Raw genomic sequence first — 22,569 nt, 5'->3', positions numbered from 1 at the left:
AATTGATGTAGGTAGTTGATAACAAATCGCAGCAAGTCAACGACTATTAGCAAAGTGAGGGTAGTTGGGTCGAACGTCGTATAATCAACGTCCGAGCCCCTAGACACGAGTCAAAGGAACGCGACATTTTATAGTATTCGACAGCTAGCATGTTTTGACAGGAAATAGTGACAACTATAATGACAACTATTCATCCACTAAAATATTAGATCAAAAATTACGTCTAACACTAAGGGCCGATTATTCAATGCTTGGATAAAATTTATCCGTCCAATAAAGTATTACACGATAATATTAAAATGTCACGTAAACTGTCAAATACGGGCAATTAGAATACGTTTTTAAAATGGTAGTTTTATACATTATTCGACGAATAAGTTTTATCCAAGCATTGAAAAATCGGCCCTAAATCAAAAGTTACGTCTAACACTAAATTATTATTTCTATAGATGTTCCCGTTCAAGACCAGAGCAAGCGGTAGATGCTCCTGCGTCACAAACGAATATATCGCATGAGGAATTGGAGAAACATTTTAATGAGCACGGTGAGTTTTTTCGTATTTATATAGGTAATAGAATAAAAAATAAATATAAGTAATGTGATTTTAATTTAAATATGATGAATGCAGTTTTTCGTCTCTTTGATTAACATAAAAGTAAACGATGCGGGCTTTATTATTATCAATATTATGATATACCTATATTATCTTTAAATTTTGAACCTTATAGGGGAAATTCTATTCTATTGTAAATAGATCATAGTGATAATTATAAAAGTAAGTTGCTGTGAAGTCCCGTGTCCCCATAGTGGGATAAGGGGCAGATGCATTATACATCTGTTTCACTGATTGATTTTATTTAGGGACAAGTAGGTGATCAGCCTTCTGTGTCCTGCCAGACCGAGACATTTTTTTTCTTCGTCTCCACCGGGAATTGAACCCAGGACCCCTCGGTGCTACGCGCACGCGTCAACCACTGTACTAAGGAGGCGATCATAAAATTAAGTAATGACAGTAAATTAAACTACAGAAAGTGTTTATGTGATATCTACTGTATTTTTAAAACAGTAATTTATCAAAGATTATTCTTTCTGCAATTTTATTTTTATTTATTTATTTTTTTATTTATTTTATTTAAATCAATTATTATATACATACAGTATATTTTTTATACAAAATTTTCTTTGAAAAAAGGACGTAAAAATTTTACTTGAAGTCCTTGTTTCATTAAAGCATTCTTAAGAAACCTTTATATGTAATTTATAAGTAGATGTATAATTTCGCAACGTAGGTATGTTATAAATATTGTGTGTTTTAACTTTTAATATGATATGTATGTTTTTATGACAGCCATGTTTTTAAAGGTGATGTGAAATAATTGTCAAACGACGATAATTAACAAAACGGTATTTGTGGGTAATTTATATTTTTAATTTAATGCTAAAGTATAGATAGCTAAATAAAACTTCACTATGACGTATAATTATGACCATAGATTTCAGAGCAAAGATAGAATAACTCTATGGTTCTAAGTAATATTAATATGTCTGTGAATTGTACCCTATCTCGCTTGCACTATGTTCCTTTATTTTTAGCAAAAGGGGTTTTAATATTAACGCTGTTTTTCTTATAGATTTGCGCCACGTTAAGTCAAATCTTCCCATTTTTATCACGTGCGAGCGAGATAGCACTAACCTGACATATACCCTTGTTATAAATAAACAAACTAAATTATCAACCCCCTACCCTTACCCGTATCGCTATATCACAGTATTCTCACCAGACACCACAGTATCTACCCCTTACTTACCCCGAAAACGACCCCCAAAACGATCTTCCTCAAGCGACAATATAAAAACAAAAAGACTTGAAGTGAAACAAATTCGCCACAGGAGTTTAACCTCTAGCCCTATGAACTTAGAGTTGATTCGCAAATCGCCAATATTAAAATTCTTTGACATGCCCAAATTGGTCTTAAAACAAGGCACCAAAAAAGATGAACTCTCAAAATACGATAGACGTAGTTCCACGCCGTCTATACGCAAATCGAAAGCTGCGCAAAAACGTATAAGCGAATTGCGTGAATCTGGAGCTAAAACGGACTCGGAAAATGACGAATCGTTCCATAGTAAGCTTAAAAGAAGGTTGGCTAATTCTGAGGTCATTTGCGATACGCCAGAGAACATTTTGATAACTAAAACGGCGCCGAGTGACGAAAGATTCAGGGATACGACCACTTCGTCGTCGGAGGATCTGGATGTACAAGGGTGTAGTGTTAGGTATGTATTTTGAGGGTAGGAATGTGAATACTGCTTTCCGAATCGGTGGTAAATGTTAAAATTATGTAATGACGATTCGAAAGTGCTGCTAAAAGACGTCTAATTGAATGAATAAATGTTTGAGTTTGAATTGGGTTGATTTTTTGGTAGGATATGGTATTGGCTTGGTTAAGAAAGTAAAAAAGGATTTATGGTTTTTCAAAGTTCATGATGTAAATATAAATAAATGAGAGGGAGATTATTATAATTGACATTAAAAGCTTGTTAAACGTTTTGGTCCGTATAAAATTAAAAATTTTGTCAGTATATTTCTATAGATTTTCGATTCTGTATCAGAAATCGAATGGGGATTGGTTAAAATTTCTTCCTATCATGAAACGTAAAATTCAATCAATAAATTATAGTTATTATAGTTATTCTTGAATTTGAAGAAGTGAAATATATAAATAAATTGAAATAAATCCAAAAAAACAAAAGTTGAAAAACGTAAGACACACGATATGTAAACTAAATACATATAAAACCAAGTAGGCAGAAGCGAGAAAAAGTTAAAAATATGTGACTATACTTGAACATTTTCATTACTACAAAACAGTCAATATATCCTCAAAATCAACCGCCAAAATCTACCAATACATCGTCAAATTTGCGACCCAAAACCTCTACCGACATCTCGAATGTTCTAGAACGTCGCCATACAAGAAATACTCGCTGATAGACTATCACAAACTACCCTCAATAAGTTATGAAGCGTCACAAAGCGAACGTAGAGACGACAGGATCAGTCAGGACAGTGTGTATGTCGCTGGGAAGGTTGTTACCGGTGGGTCTGGTTGTGCTAAGATCTGTGTTTAGTGCTAAAAGATAGGCCTAGATTTGCTATGTTTTTATATGTACATATATGTAGCAGGCAAATTGTGATATTTCGAAGTTTACAAACGCTCGATATTTTGTAAAATGACCAGAATTATAGTTATCTATACTAATATTATAAAGCTGAAGAGTTTGTTTGTTTGAACGCGCTAATCTCAGGAACTACTGGTCCGATTTGAAAAATTCTTTCGGTGTTAGATAGCCCATTTATCGAGGAAGGCTATAGAGTATAGGCTATACACTATTACGCTAAGACCAACAGGAGCGGAGCACTGCGGGTTAAACCGCAGGGCACGGTTAGTCTTGTATAGATAGCAATTATTAATGAGAAAGATTTCATTGTAAATAATTTTTTAATCATTTTCATTTGGAAAATTTTCACGAAATGTAATATTGATAATAGGGCAATGACTAGTGACGTTACATTTGTTATCAATACAGATTATATTCTGTTTCTGACAGTGATATATGGATATCATATGACGCTAATTTTAGAAAATCCCTTTTGATATAATTTGGAAAATATATTTTCGTAACAAGTTGAGAAAGTAAATATTTTTTCTACACTAATATTATAAAGAGGAAAACTTTGTTTGTTTGTTTGATTGTAATGAATAGGCTCATAAACTACTGGACCGATTTTAAAAATTCTTTCACCATTTGAAAGCTACATTATCCACGAGTAATATAGGATAGGTTTTATCCCGGAAATTCCACGGGAACGGGAACTATGCGAGTTTTTCTTCGAAACCGCGGGCGGAGCCGCCGGTGGAAAGCTAGTAGGTATATTATATTATATGTTTTAAAGCAAAATTTCGAACACGTTTACAATGCGTTAGTCGCTAATTAATTTTTTACTTAGACATATAATTACTAGCTGTGCCCCGCGGTTTTACCCGCATTGCTCCGCTCCTGTTGGTCTTAGCGTGATGATATATAGCCTATAAGCCGTCCTCGATAAATGGGCTATCTAACACCGAAAGAATTTTTCAAATAGGACCAGTACTACCCGATATTAAAGAAACAAACTCTTCAGTTTTATAAAAATAGTAAAATTAAAGTCGACTTATATTATGTAACTTTTTAAAATACTTCAGATATATGTAAATTGCATTCAAAGTTATCATAATATGTGAAACACGATTATATCTATTCAAATCTTATTTAACTGAAAGTAGCAAAATCGATAAGATATGTTTTATTTCCGGTTCTTTAAATTATCAGGCTTTTTTTTAGAATTATAGTTAAACAATTGAACTGTTAACTAGTCGTTTGACCCAGCTTCACCTGCATTTAAATTTTAATTAGGCAAAATCTTCATTTTCATTATTTTAAAAAATCTGAAAAATTTAAAAGGCAGAATTATTAAAACCGGTTACAGATGAATCTTTAAAAAACAAACATAAAATCAAATCTTTATTATATTAATCTTATAAGGGCCGATTTTTCAATGCCCAGATAAACAGCTAGATAGACTTTATTCTTCAGTTAACAAAATATTCAATTTTTCAATAGACGAATAGGACTTATCTATCGAATAACTACGTTATTTGAGGAATAAATCTATTTGCCGCTCCAACGGCCAGATAGCGCGCTATTCGACTGTTAGGCGTTTGAGTTGACAACTGACGCGTCAAATTTGGGATATTTTCGTATGTCATAACATAGAGCGTAGAATTATTAACAATTAAACCTCTTTCTATATAATTATTATCAATTAAAATCATATTGAAATTGATGTTTTTGATAGTACTGATGACCATGCCATTGAAAATTTCCCGAACGCTGCCTTTAAGTATGTCGTTTCCATCGTAAAATATATAAATTGAAACACAAATTTAACCAAACTCTTTACTCGAATCAAAACAACAATCAACAATCATAGAAGACAAGTGCACTCCTGATGTGAGTCATAATGACGGTTGTTGACAAATTGCAAGAGTTGACTCTATCCCGCTCTAACCTGACTAATTTAATATGTTTGTTTCGCCACTCCGAGAGCAGTGCTGCCAATATGGAAATATTTGGTCAGATAGTTATTCATCAAATAGATCACGATTGAAAAATAGGCGAGCCGTAATGAATTAGATAAATAATTGAATAAATCTATTCGAGGGGTAGTTATTAGACTGTTTATCTCGGGATTGAAAAATCGGCCCTAATACAGATAAAAGTTAAAACCTAACGAATAATAGAAAAATATGACACCAATGTCTCTATTTCATTCAAAGAAACGTGACCAAATATAATGTATAATTTAGTGTTTACACAAACACACAAAGCAGTGCGATCTGTGGCCTTGTATGACCTTCGGTTGTGTATGTGTTATGTTAGGCCGAGTTTGTATATAGCGTGTTAAGAAACGTTCCAAAAACATTTTTTTTGTTGTGCTGGCAATATTGCATCCATACTAATATTATAAATGCGAAAGTAACTCTGTCTGTCTGTCTGTCTGTTACTCAATCACGCCTAAACTACTGAACCAATTTTCATGAAATTTGGTATGGAGATATTTTGATACCCGAAAAAGGACATAGGCTACTTTTTATCCCGGGAAAATGATGTAATCCCGGAAATCCCACGGGAACGGGAACTATGCGGGTTTTTCTTTGATTGCGCGGGCGAAGCCGCGGGCGGAAACCTAGTAGGGTAATAAACTTATGCTTAGAAAAAGCAGTGCTGTTGACTTTATTTCTCTACACTTAATTTAAGTAATTAAAATTGAAAACGAAAGAAATGAATAATTATTTGTGATGTACACAGCATAATTGTTTATTAGGTACCTACTCTTCTTATTCTCGTCCCGCCCTTGTTCCGCCAATTTAGTGATATTTTGCTTATTATCTTTTACGGTGATTGCCTGGAAGAGTCACTAGTAAGCGATAAGGTCGGCATTTGGTAAGAATCTATATATAATTAAAAATAAATATCGTTTAAAATTTCGTATAACATAAAACAGCTTAGGCCTTAGAAGATTGAAATGGGTCAACGTATCTATAGGTACCAATTCAAGGTGAAATCCAACACAGGAAAACACAACTTATAACAGAAATACTTAAACATAAACAATACCTAAATACAGACATTAATAAACATTACCTTTCATTTACAAGCAAATTGAAGACTAACAGCCGTACAAATAAAAACTTGCTTATTCAAACCTTATGCAATGCATAGATATGATAAGAATAAATAAAGAATAAGGATGTCATAATTTCTTACAAATAAATTTGGAATAACGTCGATGTAACTATGCTCACGCTATGCAATAGGCGCAAAGCGGCAACGTCGCAATTCATTCACAAAATTATGAAAAACATTGAAATTGTCTACGGTTAAGCCTTGGTGCTGTCATTTTGCTGACGCTCGTTTGACTTCGTCGAATTTGTTGTGAAGTTTTATCATACGATGTTCTGTTTATTTATTTTTTAAATATTTATTGGAAATAATTTAAATATATCATTAAATATGCAAGCAAATGATAGATAACGCTATCCAATATCTGGAGAACAGAAGATAAACCCACCTTGAGATAGAGAGTTGTCAAATAACTGGTACTCAAAACAAGCTCAAAACATACAACTCCAGGCTTAGAAGATTTATATTCTCAACGAAAGTGTATATTATTGTGATAAGTTTAGAAATAAGTTTTATGTATGTATGGTTTGGCGCATGTTGTAAATAAATAAATCATTATAAATATCAAAAGGGTTTTTCATAATTTCGTATATTTTGACATTTCATACAAAATTTTCCATTTCAATAGGTACGTAATGAAATTATTAATTTGCTCAACTTTTTCTACTTCCCGTATTACTCTCATTGCTATTATCTCAAATTTAGATTGAAAATTGCTTCTAAAACTTGTAAAACACAGCACAATGTACTAAAAGATATGTTATAACTCGGTTATGTCAGACTTATACTATATAGGGTGGTAGCCGTAATAAGGACGGAATAGCATTAGTATGAATACTTATTACGAAGTTATACTAGGTTACATTTATTTCGTGTTTATTTGTATGATTTTTCCTTATTCTTAGTTTATTCTTTGCATAAAATGCTATAACTCGTTTATTTGTACGGCTGTAAAAGTTTAATATTTATTCATATGTTTTTACATAAATCATGACGTATACTTAGAATGTGAACGGCTATTGAAAAAAAAAAACAATGTATCACAAAAACGCTTACGCGATATTAAAATAAATGTTTATTTACTTTTAAGCTAATGAATGATCGCACGACGCCATTACCATCATGGCTGAGATAACGCAGTGTTTCACCTCGTACGCGACGAAACGCATGTCGAATCTGGAATTGTTACGCTGAAAAAAAAACGTAAACTTTTTTTTTTGAACTGTCAAATGTCAAGTTTCCCGCGCTTTCGAGTTTGGTTATCTGTGGCGGGAAAAAAAAAGTTTTATTTTGAATTTTGAATTCGTAGTGGAAGTTTATTTGTAGTGTATATGTGTGTGTGTTTACTCAGTATATTATGTGTAGGTTAAATGTGTTTGTGTGAAAAATATGGCAAATGTTTAAGGTTGATGTTCCGACCGTCCCTCCATACATTTTTGATTACCTCTAAACACTTAACACAGACACTATTTCTTTAAAACTAATCATTTTATCACTTCTCTATAATGAAATGTGTGCGCGTTCGACCTTTTTAATCAATAATTTACAATATTTACTTAGAAAAACAACAGTAAAATACCGGAAAAATTTGACACTTCTACAGTAGTGTGCGTGACTTTTGCCAAGCGAAACACGACATAAAGCACGACATCTAGCGCATAGACTATATACTTATTACAGATCTAGCGCGTCAATGTCTAAACGAAAGGCGATGTTTAGACATTGACGCGCTAGATGTCGTGCATTCGCGTTCGTTATCTTATGCATAATGAGCATAATTCTAATAAATCAAAGTTCTGTGTAAAAATTGAGTAATTTCATTTCCAATCGTTCAAAGAAAATAACAATAAAATAAAATAAAACTAATGACCTTAGAAACTATGTTTTTTTTTATTTATTACTCATTATTGTTCGTCCGTCGTAGGTCTGTAAACTGTATTGTACACTGAAGGTAAATGGTACTGTAGGTACTTTAGTTCGGCGTCGTCGCTCGTCGGCTTGATATAAAATTACATTCTTGATTTCATTGACACGCGCTATGATTTGCGCGCGGAATTTCTTGTGTTGTGAATTTATTTTTGTATGCTATGCATTTTAATTGATTCAAATTGCAATGTTTCTCTAGTATGCATTTGAGACTATATTGTAAATTGTAATAATTGATCGTGGGTATAGTAATTAATTATTCTAATAACGCAATTAGTAATATATGTATTTTCGGTGGGATTCAAAACAAAAAATTGGCCCGTGATTTTTATGAAATTTCACCACATTGCAAATCACATCAATCATAGTTCATACACATGTATGACGAAAGTGATTAGTATTGTGGCTAACATTGACTCATCAGTTCATCACTGAAACCAGTGATAAATCAGTACCTATATCATATTGTGTTTGAATATTTTTAAACAATGATATTTAAGTATACAATTATTATAAATCGGTAAACTATCAAAGTAATCACAAACTTGCAAACATTGGTAAAATGTCCAGTAGTTTATGAGCCTATTCATTACAATTTACAATCAAACAAACAAACAAAGTTTTCCTCTTTATAATATTAGTGTAGACAAACACTATGAATACGATCACTAATGCAAATTCGGGGATTTTCTAATTATTGCTAAATAATAATTGAATTCGTTTTGAAATACTCTATAATTTTTAGTGTATAAATAGACATTTATAATGTGGTGCTCATTTTTTTTGTACTGCTAACGCTATTGTAGGTACCTATTTTCGTTGTTTTATTTCAAGTGAACACGGCCATACAATTTTGTCACGAGCCGCCTATGATTGTAGGTACTTTTGTTAGGCTCCTTCGTCGTCCGCGTCGGCTCGAAAGTTCTTGATTTCATTGTCACGCGCTATGATTTGCGCGCGGATTTTCTTGTGTTGTGAATTTATTTTTGTATTATTATTATTTTTTATTTATTTTTTTATTTTATTGATTCAAATAAAATATTTCACTAGTATGCATTTGAGACTATATTGTATTATGTATAATTTATCGTAGGTATAGTTATTCTTATAACGCAGTTATATTTTCGGTGGGACAATTTGACCCGTGATTTTTCTGAAATATCACCACGTTGCAAATCACATCAATCATACACACGTATGACGAAAGTATAGTGGCTATAATTGACTCATCAGTTCATCACTGAAACCAGTGATAAATCAGTACATATATCATATTTTATTGTGTTTGAATATTTTTTAAACAACGATATAGGTATACAATATTATTATAAATCGGTAAACTACCAAAGTACTTCCGAATTTTCAGACAGACAAACAAGTAGTTTGAACACGCAGTTTTCTTATACTAGTAGCAAAAATCAAAACCATAATATTATGTTTCCCTACTATATTTTACTAAAAGTCGAGTGCGTCGAAATCGTAAATAATAATATGTTTTTCACCTTCCTGGTTATTTTCCCATAGTAAATAGTGTTTTAGGTTTGTTGTTGTAGGTAGGAATAATAATAATTATTCTTACATGTTGGTTATGAAATGTATATTGAAATAATTTACTTTTACAAATCATTAGTGATATAAGTTTTGAGTGAAAATGCTTGGATCAGCATAATATTATATGGTACTTCAAATACATGTTTTGATAAAAAAAAACAATAGTGTAATAAAATAAAACTGCGTTTTATTGTAATCAATGTTGACAATTTTAAATTCCAAAATTATTGATCAATAAAATAGTTTACACCAACAAATATAACTTTTATTTTTATAACAATCGTTCATAATATAAACCGTAGCAGGTGGCGTTTTGAAGTTCTGTCTACTCATACAGAAAAATGGAAAACTTGTTTTTTTTGTAAACAATTTATTACTCATGTTGTTTGGCAACTCGAAGCGTGGTCGTCCGTCGTAGGTACTTTTGTTCGGCGTCGCGTCGTCGTCCGCGTTTTTTTTTTTTTTTTTTTTTTTTTTTTTTTTTTATGTCAGAGCAAGCAAAGGAGCAGATGGGCCACCTGATGTTAAGTGGTCACCACCGCCCATAAACACTTGTAACACTAGGAGTGTTACAGGTGCTTTGCCGGCCTTTTATAGACAAATAAGCTCTTTTCTTGAAGGCCCCAATGTCGTAGTTGTTCGGGAACACCGCAGGTGGCAAATCGTTCCACAGTTTCACCGTACGCGGAAGGAAGTTGCGGGTGAAGCGGACAGTGGTGGAGCGCCAACCATCCAGATGGTGCGGATGGAACTGGTTTTTACGGCGTGTGGTCCGGTGGTGGAACTGTGCGGCTGGTAGTAGGTGGAACAATTCCTCAGAGCACTCCCCATAGTAGATTCTGTACAGTATACAGAGAGACGCAACGTCTCTTCGCACTGACAGAGGATCGAGCCTATCGGAAAGCCTACGGTCATCGACAATTCGAGCTGCTCGACGTTGGATGCGGTCAAGAGGAAGGAGTTGATACTGTGGGGCTCCGGCCCAGAGATGAGAACAGTACTCCATATGCGGTCGCACCTGAGCCTTGTACAGCTGAAGTCGGTGGGCCGGCTTGAAGTACTGTCTCGATCTACTGAGCACACCAAGTTTTTTCGAGGCTAATTTAGCCTTCGCTTCCAAATGACTGCGGAATTGAACGTCACTCGAGATTTCGACTCCGAGGATTCCGATTTTCGGCGATATACTAAGGGGAGTACTCTTAAACCGAGGTTCTACGACAAATGGGGTCTTTTTAGCGGTGAACGCGCAAACCTGTGTCTTTAGGGGATTGAACTCGACAAGATTAAGTTCGCCCCAATCCGAGACTTCTTGAAGAGAAGACTCGACTTCAGACACAAGTTTGTTTCGACTCTCATTGAGGCTTTCCTTTGAGGTGTTTGCACGGCCGGGATAAAGAGCATCCCCCGTACTGTCGTCTGCATAGCAATGAATATTACTGATTTGTAACAAATCATTGATATGCAGAAGAAACAGTGTAGGAGATAGCACGCAGCCTTGTGGGACACCAGCATTCACATGAAGAGGCTTAGAGCAAGAACCGTCGATAACGACCTTAATGCTCCTCTCTTCCAGGAAGCTGGCAACCCAATCGCATAACCTCGCAGGAAGTCCGAAAGATGGTAATTTCGCTAGAAGTGCCTTGTGCCAGACCCGATCGAAGGCTTTCGCTACATCCAAACTTACAGCCAATGCCTCCCCTTTACTCTCAACCGCCTCCGCCCATCTGTGAGTGAGGTACACCAAAAGATCACCAGTCGAGCGACCACTACGGAAACCGTATTGCCGGTCGCTTAAAAGCTGATTCTCCTCCAGGTACCTCATGAGCTGGCAGTTAATAATGGATTCCATTATTTTGGAGAGTAAAGAAGTGATGGCGATCGGTCTGTAGTTAGACGGATTTGAGCGATCGCCTTTTTTAGGGATTGGGTGGACAAGAGCAGTCTTCCACGAATTCGGAACAATGCCTTTGGCGTAAGAAAGCCGAAAAAGACGCGTTACAACCGGTGCGTCGGCTTGATATAAAACATTCTTGATTTCATTGACACGCGCTATGATTTGCGCGCGGAATTTCTTGTGTTGTGAATTTATTTTTGTATGCTATGCATTTTAATTGAATCAAATTGCAATATTTCTCTAGTATGCATTTGAGACTATATTGTAATAATTGATCGTGGGTAGGTATAGTAATTAATTATTCTAATAACGCAATTATATTTTCGGTGGGATTCAAAACAAAAAATTGGCCCGTGATTTTTATGAAATTTCACCACATTGCAAATTATATATTATACAATTACAATTACAATTATTATAAATCGGTAAACTATCAAAGTAATTACAAACTTGCAAAATATGCTTTTCCGAATTTTCAGACAGACACACAATTTTATTAGTTTGTTTTAGCAAAGTAGGTACCTATACCTATACGCTTACGTCGCGCGTCGCGTCGTCGAAAACGGTGCGCCCAGAAACAAACATACCTAATTCAGTTACAATCCTTTTTTTGTTCCGTAATTTATTGTATTTATTCTAATACGATTTTTTTTATTCGTCGGCCAGTTCTACTAGGTATAAAAAGATAAAATTGAAATATAATTATTGTAGCGACAGCCATATTATGTTACTATGTTTTCGTAAATATGTTTTTCACCTTCCTGGTTATTTTCACATAATCTTATCTTATATATAAAAATGAATCGCAAAATGTGTTGGTAAGCGCATAACTCGAGAACGGCTGAACCGATTTCGATCATTCTTTTTTTATTATATTCCTTGAAGTACGAGGATGGTTTTTATGTAGAGAAAACGTAAATATTATGTACCACGGGCGAAGCCGGGGCGGACCGCTAGTATATATATATATAAATGAATCGCAAAATGTGTTGGTAAGCGCATAACTCGAGAACGGCTGAACCGATTTCGATAATTCTTTTTTTATTATATTCCTTGAAGTACGAGGATGGTTCTTATGTAGAGAAAACGTAAACATGTACCACGGGCGAAGCCGGGGCGGACCGCTAGTCTTCTTATATATAAAAATGAATCGCAAAATGTGTTGGTAAGCGCATAACTCGAGAACGGCTGAACCGATTTCGATAATTCTTTTTTTATTATATCCCTTGAAGTACGAGGATGGTTCTTATAGCTAGAGAGCTAGTTAGTTTAGTTTTAGTGCAGTGGCAGTGTAAATGTTGTTGTTGAGGTTATGTAAATTTAACACTTTAGTTAACTACCAAGATATAAAGAAATGAGGATAGGACACAATAACTATTGGTTGAGGTATTTATAAACTCATAATATACTTTTAAAAAAATCACGTTTTAATAAATTTCTAGAATTAAATTAGAACAGCTGATTCAAAATAGCCTAAAAAATCTTAATAATAATAATTACGCTTCACAGCAAGAAGAAATGTACCATATGTACCCGCACAAAGTCGATATTGTGTTGCCTACCGTTCGACTCAATGGCTAGGGTTGTAACTACCTTTAATAATTATTACCAAACTAATAAACCGAGTGATGCGAAATAACCATAATTCTTTTAGAGTTTGATAAAATGATCAGGCAGGTATTTTCTTTAATCCTCTGAATTCTCGGTTACTAAATTGTATCGTTGAAATTATTCTTAATCGCGTAAATTTAATAAATAATCATATGGAAAACACTTTTCATTTGTTTTTTTACTTTCACGCCCAACTACTATACAATAATTACGTTGTTTCGGTATTTTGACGAGAAAACGCAGGAAACATCCGTTGTATCATTTTAGATAGATTGTATATTTTGTATCTGTAGAATTGAAATCAAAGCTATGTATATGTTGTCTCCATTCTTTTCTTATCGGATTGTTGATCCCAATGCGAATGCGTCACTTAAATTTTATAAAAGACAATTAAGAACATCAAAAATAAAGTGATACGTAAATATTTCACAGTGCAATATATTATATAATTAATAATAATTATATATTTATGAAAAAATAATTACATCAGATTTAATAATAGCAATTGTTTTGAATGTACATAATATGAATAAATGATTACATCATAATAGTAATAATTACAATTGTTTTATTTCCCATTTGTTGCAACCCTAGCATATCTTCATGTAGCAGCAGAAGTACCTACACTGGCGGCGCGGCGGCATCGTGCGACATCAAAGGCATTGCCTTACTAGGTAAGTTTATAATGACTCATTTCTTTTATTATATAATTTACGTTTTACTTTTACAGAATCCGATTCAATGGATTATGAAGACGAGTCACACAACGCCATACGATAGTGATGATGAATGAACATTTCAATAAATGCATGCGTGTTTTTTTATGTTGTTTTGTAATTGTTAATTGTTTCTTAAATAAAGAAATAAACAGTTGTGCATTCGCATTCCTTCTGATTGGTTGTGTTTGTACTAGCTTTGTCTTATCTTCGTACGTACTTCTTTGCACGGCTCGACCCGCGGCCGGGTCGAGTCAGCGCACTATGGAAAACGAGCCGTATGACTTAGACAATACGGGCGAAGCTGGTGGAGTTGATATTGCGGAGATTAATGTAAGCGGATCGGAGGAACGTGTTATTGAAAGCGGTGATGTATTAGATATGGGAACGGAGGATGTGAATAGGAAGAGGTCGAGGATACGGGAGGAGAATTCGTCGGAGGAGGATTGGAATATTGTTTCTAGAAAGCGTAAAGTTGTACGTGCAGGCAGCATAAACGAGTTGGAAGAAAAAATTGAAGTAATTGTCACAAGCAGTTCTGTGTTACCTAAACAGTTCACATTAGCTCGCTTATTCAGCGAAAATAAGATTGGCGGTATATGTCGTATTAAATATTTATTACAATATAAAATGAGCATTACATTCGAGGAGGAGAGATTTGCAAAGCGTTTTGTCGAGTGCAAGGCTTTTGAAGATTTGGGATGGAAATGTCAAAGGTCATCTGAGGTGGGGATGTCATATGGAGTGATTAAAAATATTGAATTGGATGTTTCTGAGGAGGAATTATTGCGTAATATATCAAGCAACATCGAATTAATTTCTGCAAAGAGATTAAATCAGAGAAATTTTAATGACAAGGGTGTGAGTTCTTGGGAGAAGTGCGAAGCTATCCGACTGTGTTTTAAAGGGTCAGCTCTTCCCAGTCATGTATCCATTTATGGCTTACGTATCAATGTGGATCCTTATGTTTTTTCTGTCACACAGTGCTCTCGATGTTGGAAGTTTGGCCATAGGCGTTTGGTGTGCCCTTTTAAGAAAGTTGTTTGCCCTAAGTGTGCTAAAAACCATGAAAACTGTACAGTTACATCATTCTGTTGTCTTAACTGTTCTGGTAACCACATGGCACTACAAAAAATTTGTCCGGTGTTTAAAAAAGAAAGAAGATTACGCGAGATAATGTCAGAATTTAACTGTACCTATAAAAAAGCGCTTACTATTTACGTGCCTCCTAGCCCATTACCTGTAGAATTACCCGAACCTACCCCCCCTACTTTACCTGACACTATGGAGAATCAAGATGTTGTGGGTGAAAAAAATGAACATCTAATGTCTCATCTGTTTGCTACCCCCCAGCCAGCTACATCGAGAAATATTGGTATCCGCCGGAAGCAAAGGAGACAGAAAAATGCCATGTCTGGACGGGATACGCCATTTCCCTCGATGGAGGATATATCTTCAGCACAAATGGATATCCAAGACCACACACCTCAAAGACAACAACAGCCACAGCCTTCAAGGCTAAGTGAGGAAGGTAGAAAGGAACTGGTGGAAGGATTAAGTTTCTTTCGCCTCTTGGCCAAGTTGTGTAATGTCGCATTTAGTAAACAATCACTTGACGAGAAAATTCATCAGATAGTTACAATGTGCACGCAGTGGATTATATCTAAGGTAGTGAGTAGTTTTTCAATTGAAGATTTATTTGAGTCATTAAAAAATAATGGATGATGACGATCGAGTTAGCATTATTAATATTATACAATGGAATTGCCAAAGTTTACGCCCTAAGCTCATTAGTTTGGAACCTTTACTTAATCATGAAAAAATTCATATTGCTGTGTTAAGCGAGACATGGCTTATGCGTGAGTCTGATTTGAGAATAACAGATTATAACATTTTTCGCTCCGATAGAATAGATGGTTATGGTGGAGTAGCTATTCTCACGCATAAGTCTGTTAAGTGTATCTATAGTAGTCATCAAAGTTCGAATGTTGGTATTGAATTGTTGCATATTAAAATTCTTAATTGTCGGCATATTGAGCATATTTTGAGTGTTTATTGCCCATCTACTGTCCCGACTTCTCAAAATGATTGGGATTATGTGTTTTCTGGTTTCGGTGGTAAAACTTTAATTCTGGGTGATTTTAATGCACACCATGTTGGGTGGTCTTATAAATCTGATCAAAGAGGGGCACAGGTTCTGAACGCATCGATAGATAATAATTTTATTTACCTAAACAATGGAAACTTCACAAGATTGCGGCTCGTTGATGGTGTTCTACAACAATCCACTCCTGACATATCTTTTGTCTCTACAGATTTGGCAACTTTGTTTTCTTGGAAAGTCACTAACGAGTCATTGGGAAGTGACCATTTAATTATAAAGCTGTCATCGTCCACATATGATAGACGATCGTTTATTAAACGTAGGAATTTCAATAATTGTGATTGGGATGCCTATACTTTATTTTTAGAACAATCATTTAATAACTTTAATGTTCCCTCAAATTTACAAGACTTTTATGATTTATTTGAACATACTTTGGTATCTGCTGCTGATAGACTAATTCCGTATAAGAAAATACCCCAATTCTTTTGTGATAAATTTAAACCTAAACCCTACTGGAATGCAGAAGTTTCAAAGGCGGTTGCTGAACGTCGTTTAGCTCTGTCAATTTTTAGAAGCTGTCCTTCTCCTGCAAATCTAGACGTACTCAAAGAAAAGATTTCTAATGCTCAAAAAATTATTCGGATTGCAAAGAATAAATCTTGGCAGCGCTTTTGTACTTCTATTGATCACTCCACCTCATCTTCGGACATGTGGCGTAAAATGAAGTGGCTTAAAGGGCATCATGTTAGATCGACTGGATACATGGTAAGTAAAGATAGGGCGGAGGCTTTACTTGTAAATCTAGCGCCTATGTATGTGTGCCCTGCACAACCTACCTTTTCGTCCAAGAATACTAAACTAGAATCAGCAATAACTATTCAAGAACTAAATAATTCTATTAAAAAATCGGATACTGCCCCGGGGTGTGATGACATTTCATTTTCAATGATGCGACACTTACCGATGGTGGGGAAGCTTTTATTACTTCAATTATACAATGCTTTTTTATTAACTGGTTTTGTGCCCTCCCAATGGCGTACAGCAAAGATAATTCCTATTCCTAAACCTAACTGCGAAGTCAATACTCCGCCTGCATTTCGTCCTATCGCTTTATTATCGTGCATTTGTAAAATTTTCCATTCAATTCTAAATAAAAGGCTAGAATGGCATTTTGAATCGAATGATCTTTTTTCCCATAGTGTTGTTGGTTTCCGTCGTTCTCGCGGTTGTTTTGACAGTCTTACATTTCTTGTGTCTCATATTCAATCCAGTTTTTCAACAGGCGCTGCAACTGTAGCCTGTTTCTTTGATATCAAAAGTGCCTATGATAACTTGGATATAAGTGCTTTGTTAAAAACTTTAGATGAGGTAGAAGCCGGGTCAAAAATTTGTAATTATCTTTGGTCGTATTTAAGTGAAAGGCGTCTCAGGATTGAAGCTGAGGGTGGAGTTGTGACGAGATCTACCGGACGGGGCTTAGCTCAAGGCGACCCAATTTCACCATTGCTTTTTAACGTTGCCACGTATCAAATTTGTAAAAATATTCAGAGTGTTAAAATGTCTCAATATGCCGATGATTTTGTTCTATTTGCGTCAAATAATAATTTGTTTCGTGCTGTACAGGATGTGCAATCAGCGGGAAACATTTTTATTGATTTTCTAAATAGTTTGGGTCTTTCAATTTCAACTTCAAAAAGTAAAGTGTGTGTGTTCAAAAGGGGAACTAATAGAACGTTAGTAGATTTAAGTTTTGATAACGATTTGTTACCTGTAGTGAATGAAGTCAAATATTTGGGCATGTGGTTGGATTGTTCTTTAAGATGGAAAAAACACATAGAGGAGATGGTTGTTAAAGTGTCTAGGCATATTAATATTCTGAAAGTATTGGCTGGCCCCGGTTGGGGGATTCATCAAAAACATATAAGACGGCTTTATATTTCTCTCATTCGTAGCCGAATAGATTTCGCTTGTTTTTTATATGATAATGCAGCTAAAAGTACATTGCTCAAATTGGATAAAGTTCAAAACCAGGCTTTGCGTGTAATAGGTGGCTATATACGTAGTACCCCTATTCATGTTATGGAGAATGACCTTTGTCTTCCTCCTTTGTTTATTCGAAGAAGGTATCTGGCGGGGAAGTTTTGGCTAAAGTGTAGGTCGTGTAAAAATAGTTTAGCAACTACGGCGCTAAATGAACTGTTTTCACTGAGTCGATCAAGGTATTGGAATAATAAAAAGCTTCCCCTTCTTGTTCGATCGCAAGCCGGATTATCTTCGTTGAGTTTACAGAGTTGTGGTCGACTTGAGATGTTCTCGATGGACACTTGGGTTAGCAATATTAATGTTCAGGATTTTATTTCAGATACCATCCCGTCAGTAGATCGTGCCAAACGCACTTACCATCATCGTACTCTTGAGGCTATTTGTTCCCAATTCATCCTTAATAAATATGGAGCACATCATAAAATTTACACTGATGGCTCTAAATGCGCAAGTAGTGGTGGTGCGGCCGTGTTGGATTCATTTCTTGGATGCAGCCTTAAGTTCAAAGTTGATTCAGAGATATCCATTATGCATATGGAATTGATTGCTATCGCGGAAGCTTTGGCTTATATTCAATCTTTAAATTTCGGACATTTTGTCATTTTAACTGACTCTAAAAGCTCATTGCAACATTTGGCTCGCTGTGCCTCTCAAGTGAGAGGAGTACCGATTGCCTATAAAATTTTAGAGTTAATTTTGAACTTAAAAGCTAATAATAAGGAAGTAATCTTACAATGGATCCCTTCTCATATTCAGCTCAAAGAGAACGATGAGGTTGATTTACTAGCCAAACAAGCAGCAATAGTTGGGGTACCCTTGGAGGTCGCTCCATTGTACTCGGATCATTTTAAATATGTGAGGGATAAATGTCTATCCGATTGGCAGGAATATTTTGATGAACGATCGCGGGAGAAAGGAATTTGGCACAGAACAATCCAACCACATGTACCTCGGTACCCATGGCTTGATGAGATTGTATGCGATAGGAGGACGTTGACAACTATTTTAAGATTACGTTCGGGACATATTCCATCGAATAAGTTTGCACATTTAATGCAGAAAGCCGATTCTCCGTTGTGCAATGATTGTGGTATTGTAGAAGATGTGCAGCATATTCTCTTGGAGTGTGTTCGGAACGCGCAATTTAGACAACAAAATAATGTCTTCCGCTGTATTAACAATGTCGGTTGTGTGAACAGCATTCTCACTTGTCCCTCGTCGGCAGAGGTGCGGGTGCTGGTCAGACTGACCGATGTTGGATTACAAAATTGATTGCATAGTTTACTGTAGTTTGTACTTATATTTTTTATATTTAAGTGTTGATTGTTAATGGAATTTACGGGACGACGTGGTCGCTAAGCGACAAAGTCCCTTGAAAAATAAAGAATAAAAAAAAAAAAAAAAAAAAAAAAAAAAAAAGATTTAAGAAATAAACTAAATATTTAAATGATGATTTGTTATTTGCAACACAACTTTATATTTGAGATTCTTTACAAATGTATATTTAGTTTTGTATCATCAAATTTATAAATTTTATTCCATAGTTTTCAAAATTAAATGTAAATGACCATAAAAACATTAATAAAGTAAATCATTGATGTAAGGTCAGGGAACGTAATACATATATACATCTGACCATGTAGAAGCTAAGTCTTGTTGACTGCTGAAGTCTGTAAAGTTTTGTTGTCTGCTGAAGTCTGTACGCAATGAAAATGTCTGCCGTTTCGAAAATAAGTTTTTAAGACCCTAATAAATAAAATATATGTATATATAATGGCAGATCTGGTCAAATACTTTCAAAATTGTATTTTTTTCAGCACTTTCATAAGTGTCTGCCAGAATGTTATCCGCGTGATAATGGTCTGCCATTGTTATTTTCCGATAGTAATAATAATCTATTTTCAAATATCAAAATGGCAGACGTGGTCAAATGGTTTCAAAGTTCGCCAAAAATTTCCACCTGTCTTACCTAAGCGCGCGCCCCGTCCACCACTCTGGGCTTAGTGACTCCTCATCTCATGTATAGTAGGTATAGGGGAATCAACACACAAAAATCCAGGTCTGGTCAAATACATACAGGTAGCTTTGCGCTAGCTCTCTAGCTATTACTTCTTATGGAGAGAAAACGTAAACATGTACCACGGGCGAAGCCGGGGCGGACCGCTAGTAAATAATAAAATAATAAATAGTGTATTAGATTTGTTATTGTATCTTGTATACCTACGAATAATTATTCTTACGTCTTGTTGGGAAATGTTCAAATACCTACCTATTGAAATAATTTACTGTTACAAATCATTAGTGTTATTAGTTTTGAGTGAATAGGCATGGATCAGAAATTCAGAATATAATATGCTACTAACTACTCAAATACATACATGTTTACACAACAAACACCACTGACCTCTATAACTATAAGTTATAGAGGTCAGTGACCGTCAGTGACAAACACTATGGATACCTACGCTCGCGAATGCAAATTCGGTGATTTACTAATTATTGATACCTAGTCATTGAATTCGTTTTGAAATAGCCTGTACTTTGTAATTTTTAGTGTTATAGACATTTATAAAATGTGGTGCTCATTTTTTTGTAATAAATCATCCCGAACGCTATTGTATTTTCGTTGTTTTATTTCAAGTGAACACCTAGGTATACAATTTTGTCACGAGCCGCCTCTGGCCTCTGGGTGAAATAAACAAGTCAAATGATTTTTGTTCTAATTGTATTTTGGTAGTAGTTTGTTTAGAATTTACATTACCATTGTTTAATTTTTATTTTGTATTTGCAGTAAAATAAAAAGATGAAAAACTTCATTAGGTATATTGTACGACACCTCACTCTGAATCGCGCTAGCGAAATTTTTTCGTTACAGAGCACATATACAACTTTCGGACAATCTTCATTGAGGCCGGCCGGCAAATCGAGTATGTCGAGAAACTTCACTTATTCGATGGAGGTATTCTACCTTCCTTCCTCCACAGTTGTGGGACCCCGACGTGCATTGAACACGCAGCTTTCTGATACTAGTAGCTAAAATCAAAACCACAGATATGTCTGTGATCAAAACCATAATAATATTTTTACCTATTATTTTACTAAAAGTCGAGTGCATCGAAATCGTAAATATGTTTTTCACCTTCCTGGTTTTTTTTCCATAGTAAATAGTGTTTTTGATTTGTTGTTGTATGAATAATTATTCTTACTTGTTGGTTATGAAATGTATTTTGAAATAATTTACTTTTACAAATCATTACTGATATTAGTTTTGAGTGAAAATGCTTGGATCAGCATAATATCATATTTGCTACTTCAAATACATGTTTTGATTAAAAAAAAACAATAGTGTAATGTAGGTAATAAAATAAAACTGCGTTTTATTGTAGGTAATCAATTTTGACATTATTTATTTCCCAAAATTACAATAAAATAGTTTACGCCAACAAATATAACTTTTATTTTTATAACAATCCTACTTCCTACTAATGCGAAAGTTCATACATGTTTCAAAAGAAAAACTTTTACTTTTACTATTATTTCAATTTATCCGGTTTAATTAAGACTTAATATTGATACATATGATCATTATAAATACAAATAGGAATTAACAATATAACGAATACGTGGCACAACTAAAATTTTACCGATACCACCCGTGGTCATTCTCCTTTGTGGGTCATTTGTAACAGGATGGCGGTTCTACAGCGAAAAAAGAAAAATGATGGTCAGAACGCTGATACCGGATACCTTAAGATACTGTAATATAAAATATTACTAGATTAGATAAAATATTATAGGTAGTATCTTCACCGTGTGTGACGCGCTTTACATTCACGCCATCTAGAGTTAAATCTTTATCATTTTTGTATACGTCTGTGTGTGTAAACGACCCTGTATGCAATGACAGATGTTAAAACGCATAATTTTACCGAATTGGGTGGATTTTAAGGCAATGATATAACATATTTCAATAAAATATAATATTCAGTAACCGCCATGACTATTCCTAGGTTTGATGACTATTCCAATTACGCAAAAACTCAAATAAACTAGAAATGTAGAATTCAGCGCCATCTAGCGGGATATTGGCTGGGAACAGATCGTTGCAATCACCTTAAATTACTCGATTGAGAGGATTGAGGAATGTTTACCATTTATATATTTACACGAAGATTTATCAGCGTGTCTATTTCAGATGTATCTACTATTGTGAATAGTATTTCCTTATTGGCTTTAGGTTGTGAATCGATACAATAGTCTAAATGATAAATTGCGGAAAATGGCTGCATTTTGCCTAATTAGTAATTACCTACTCTACAAATATTCAAATTTAAACGTAATGAACGAACAAAAAAATCTTATATTTTCTCTTTAATACTTTCAAGTATTGTGTCTATAAGTACTAATATTATAAAGCTAAACAGTTTGTTTGT

At 34.7% G+C, this 22,569-nt stretch overlaps 1 protein-coding gene and 1 long non-coding RNA gene across 2 annotated transcripts in view; one reads left to right on the top strand and one right to left on the bottom strand.

The window, feature by feature from the left end:
* Orp8 (Oxysterol-binding protein-related protein 8) overlaps positions 1 to 22,569 on the top strand; it is a 72,412-nt gene that overhangs the window by 31,248 nt on the left and 18,595 nt on the right. The window contains exon 9 of the mRNA XM_090119122.1: positions 450 to 544. Within this exon, the coding sequence (XP_089975248.1) occupies positions 450 to 544 (95 nt within the window). The remainder of the gene's footprint in view (positions 1 to 449; positions 545 to 22,569) is intronic.
* The window catches only part of LOC149895407 (uncharacterized), a 270,965-nt gene that overhangs the window by 246,265 nt on the left and 2,131 nt on the right, over positions 1 to 22,569 (bottom strand). The gene's annotated exons all lie outside the window — the stretch shown is intronic.

This window comes from Colias eurytheme, chromosome 31 (genome assembly GCF_061535395.1).
Source record: "Colias eurytheme isolate Ceu_HAF_F1 chromosome 31, ilColEury1 Martin Lab GWU primary, whole genome shotgun sequence".
Classification (NCBI taxonomy): Eukaryota; Metazoa; Arthropoda; class Insecta; order Lepidoptera; family Pieridae; genus Colias; species Colias eurytheme.
This window is presented reverse-complemented; position numbering and strand designations above follow the sequence as displayed.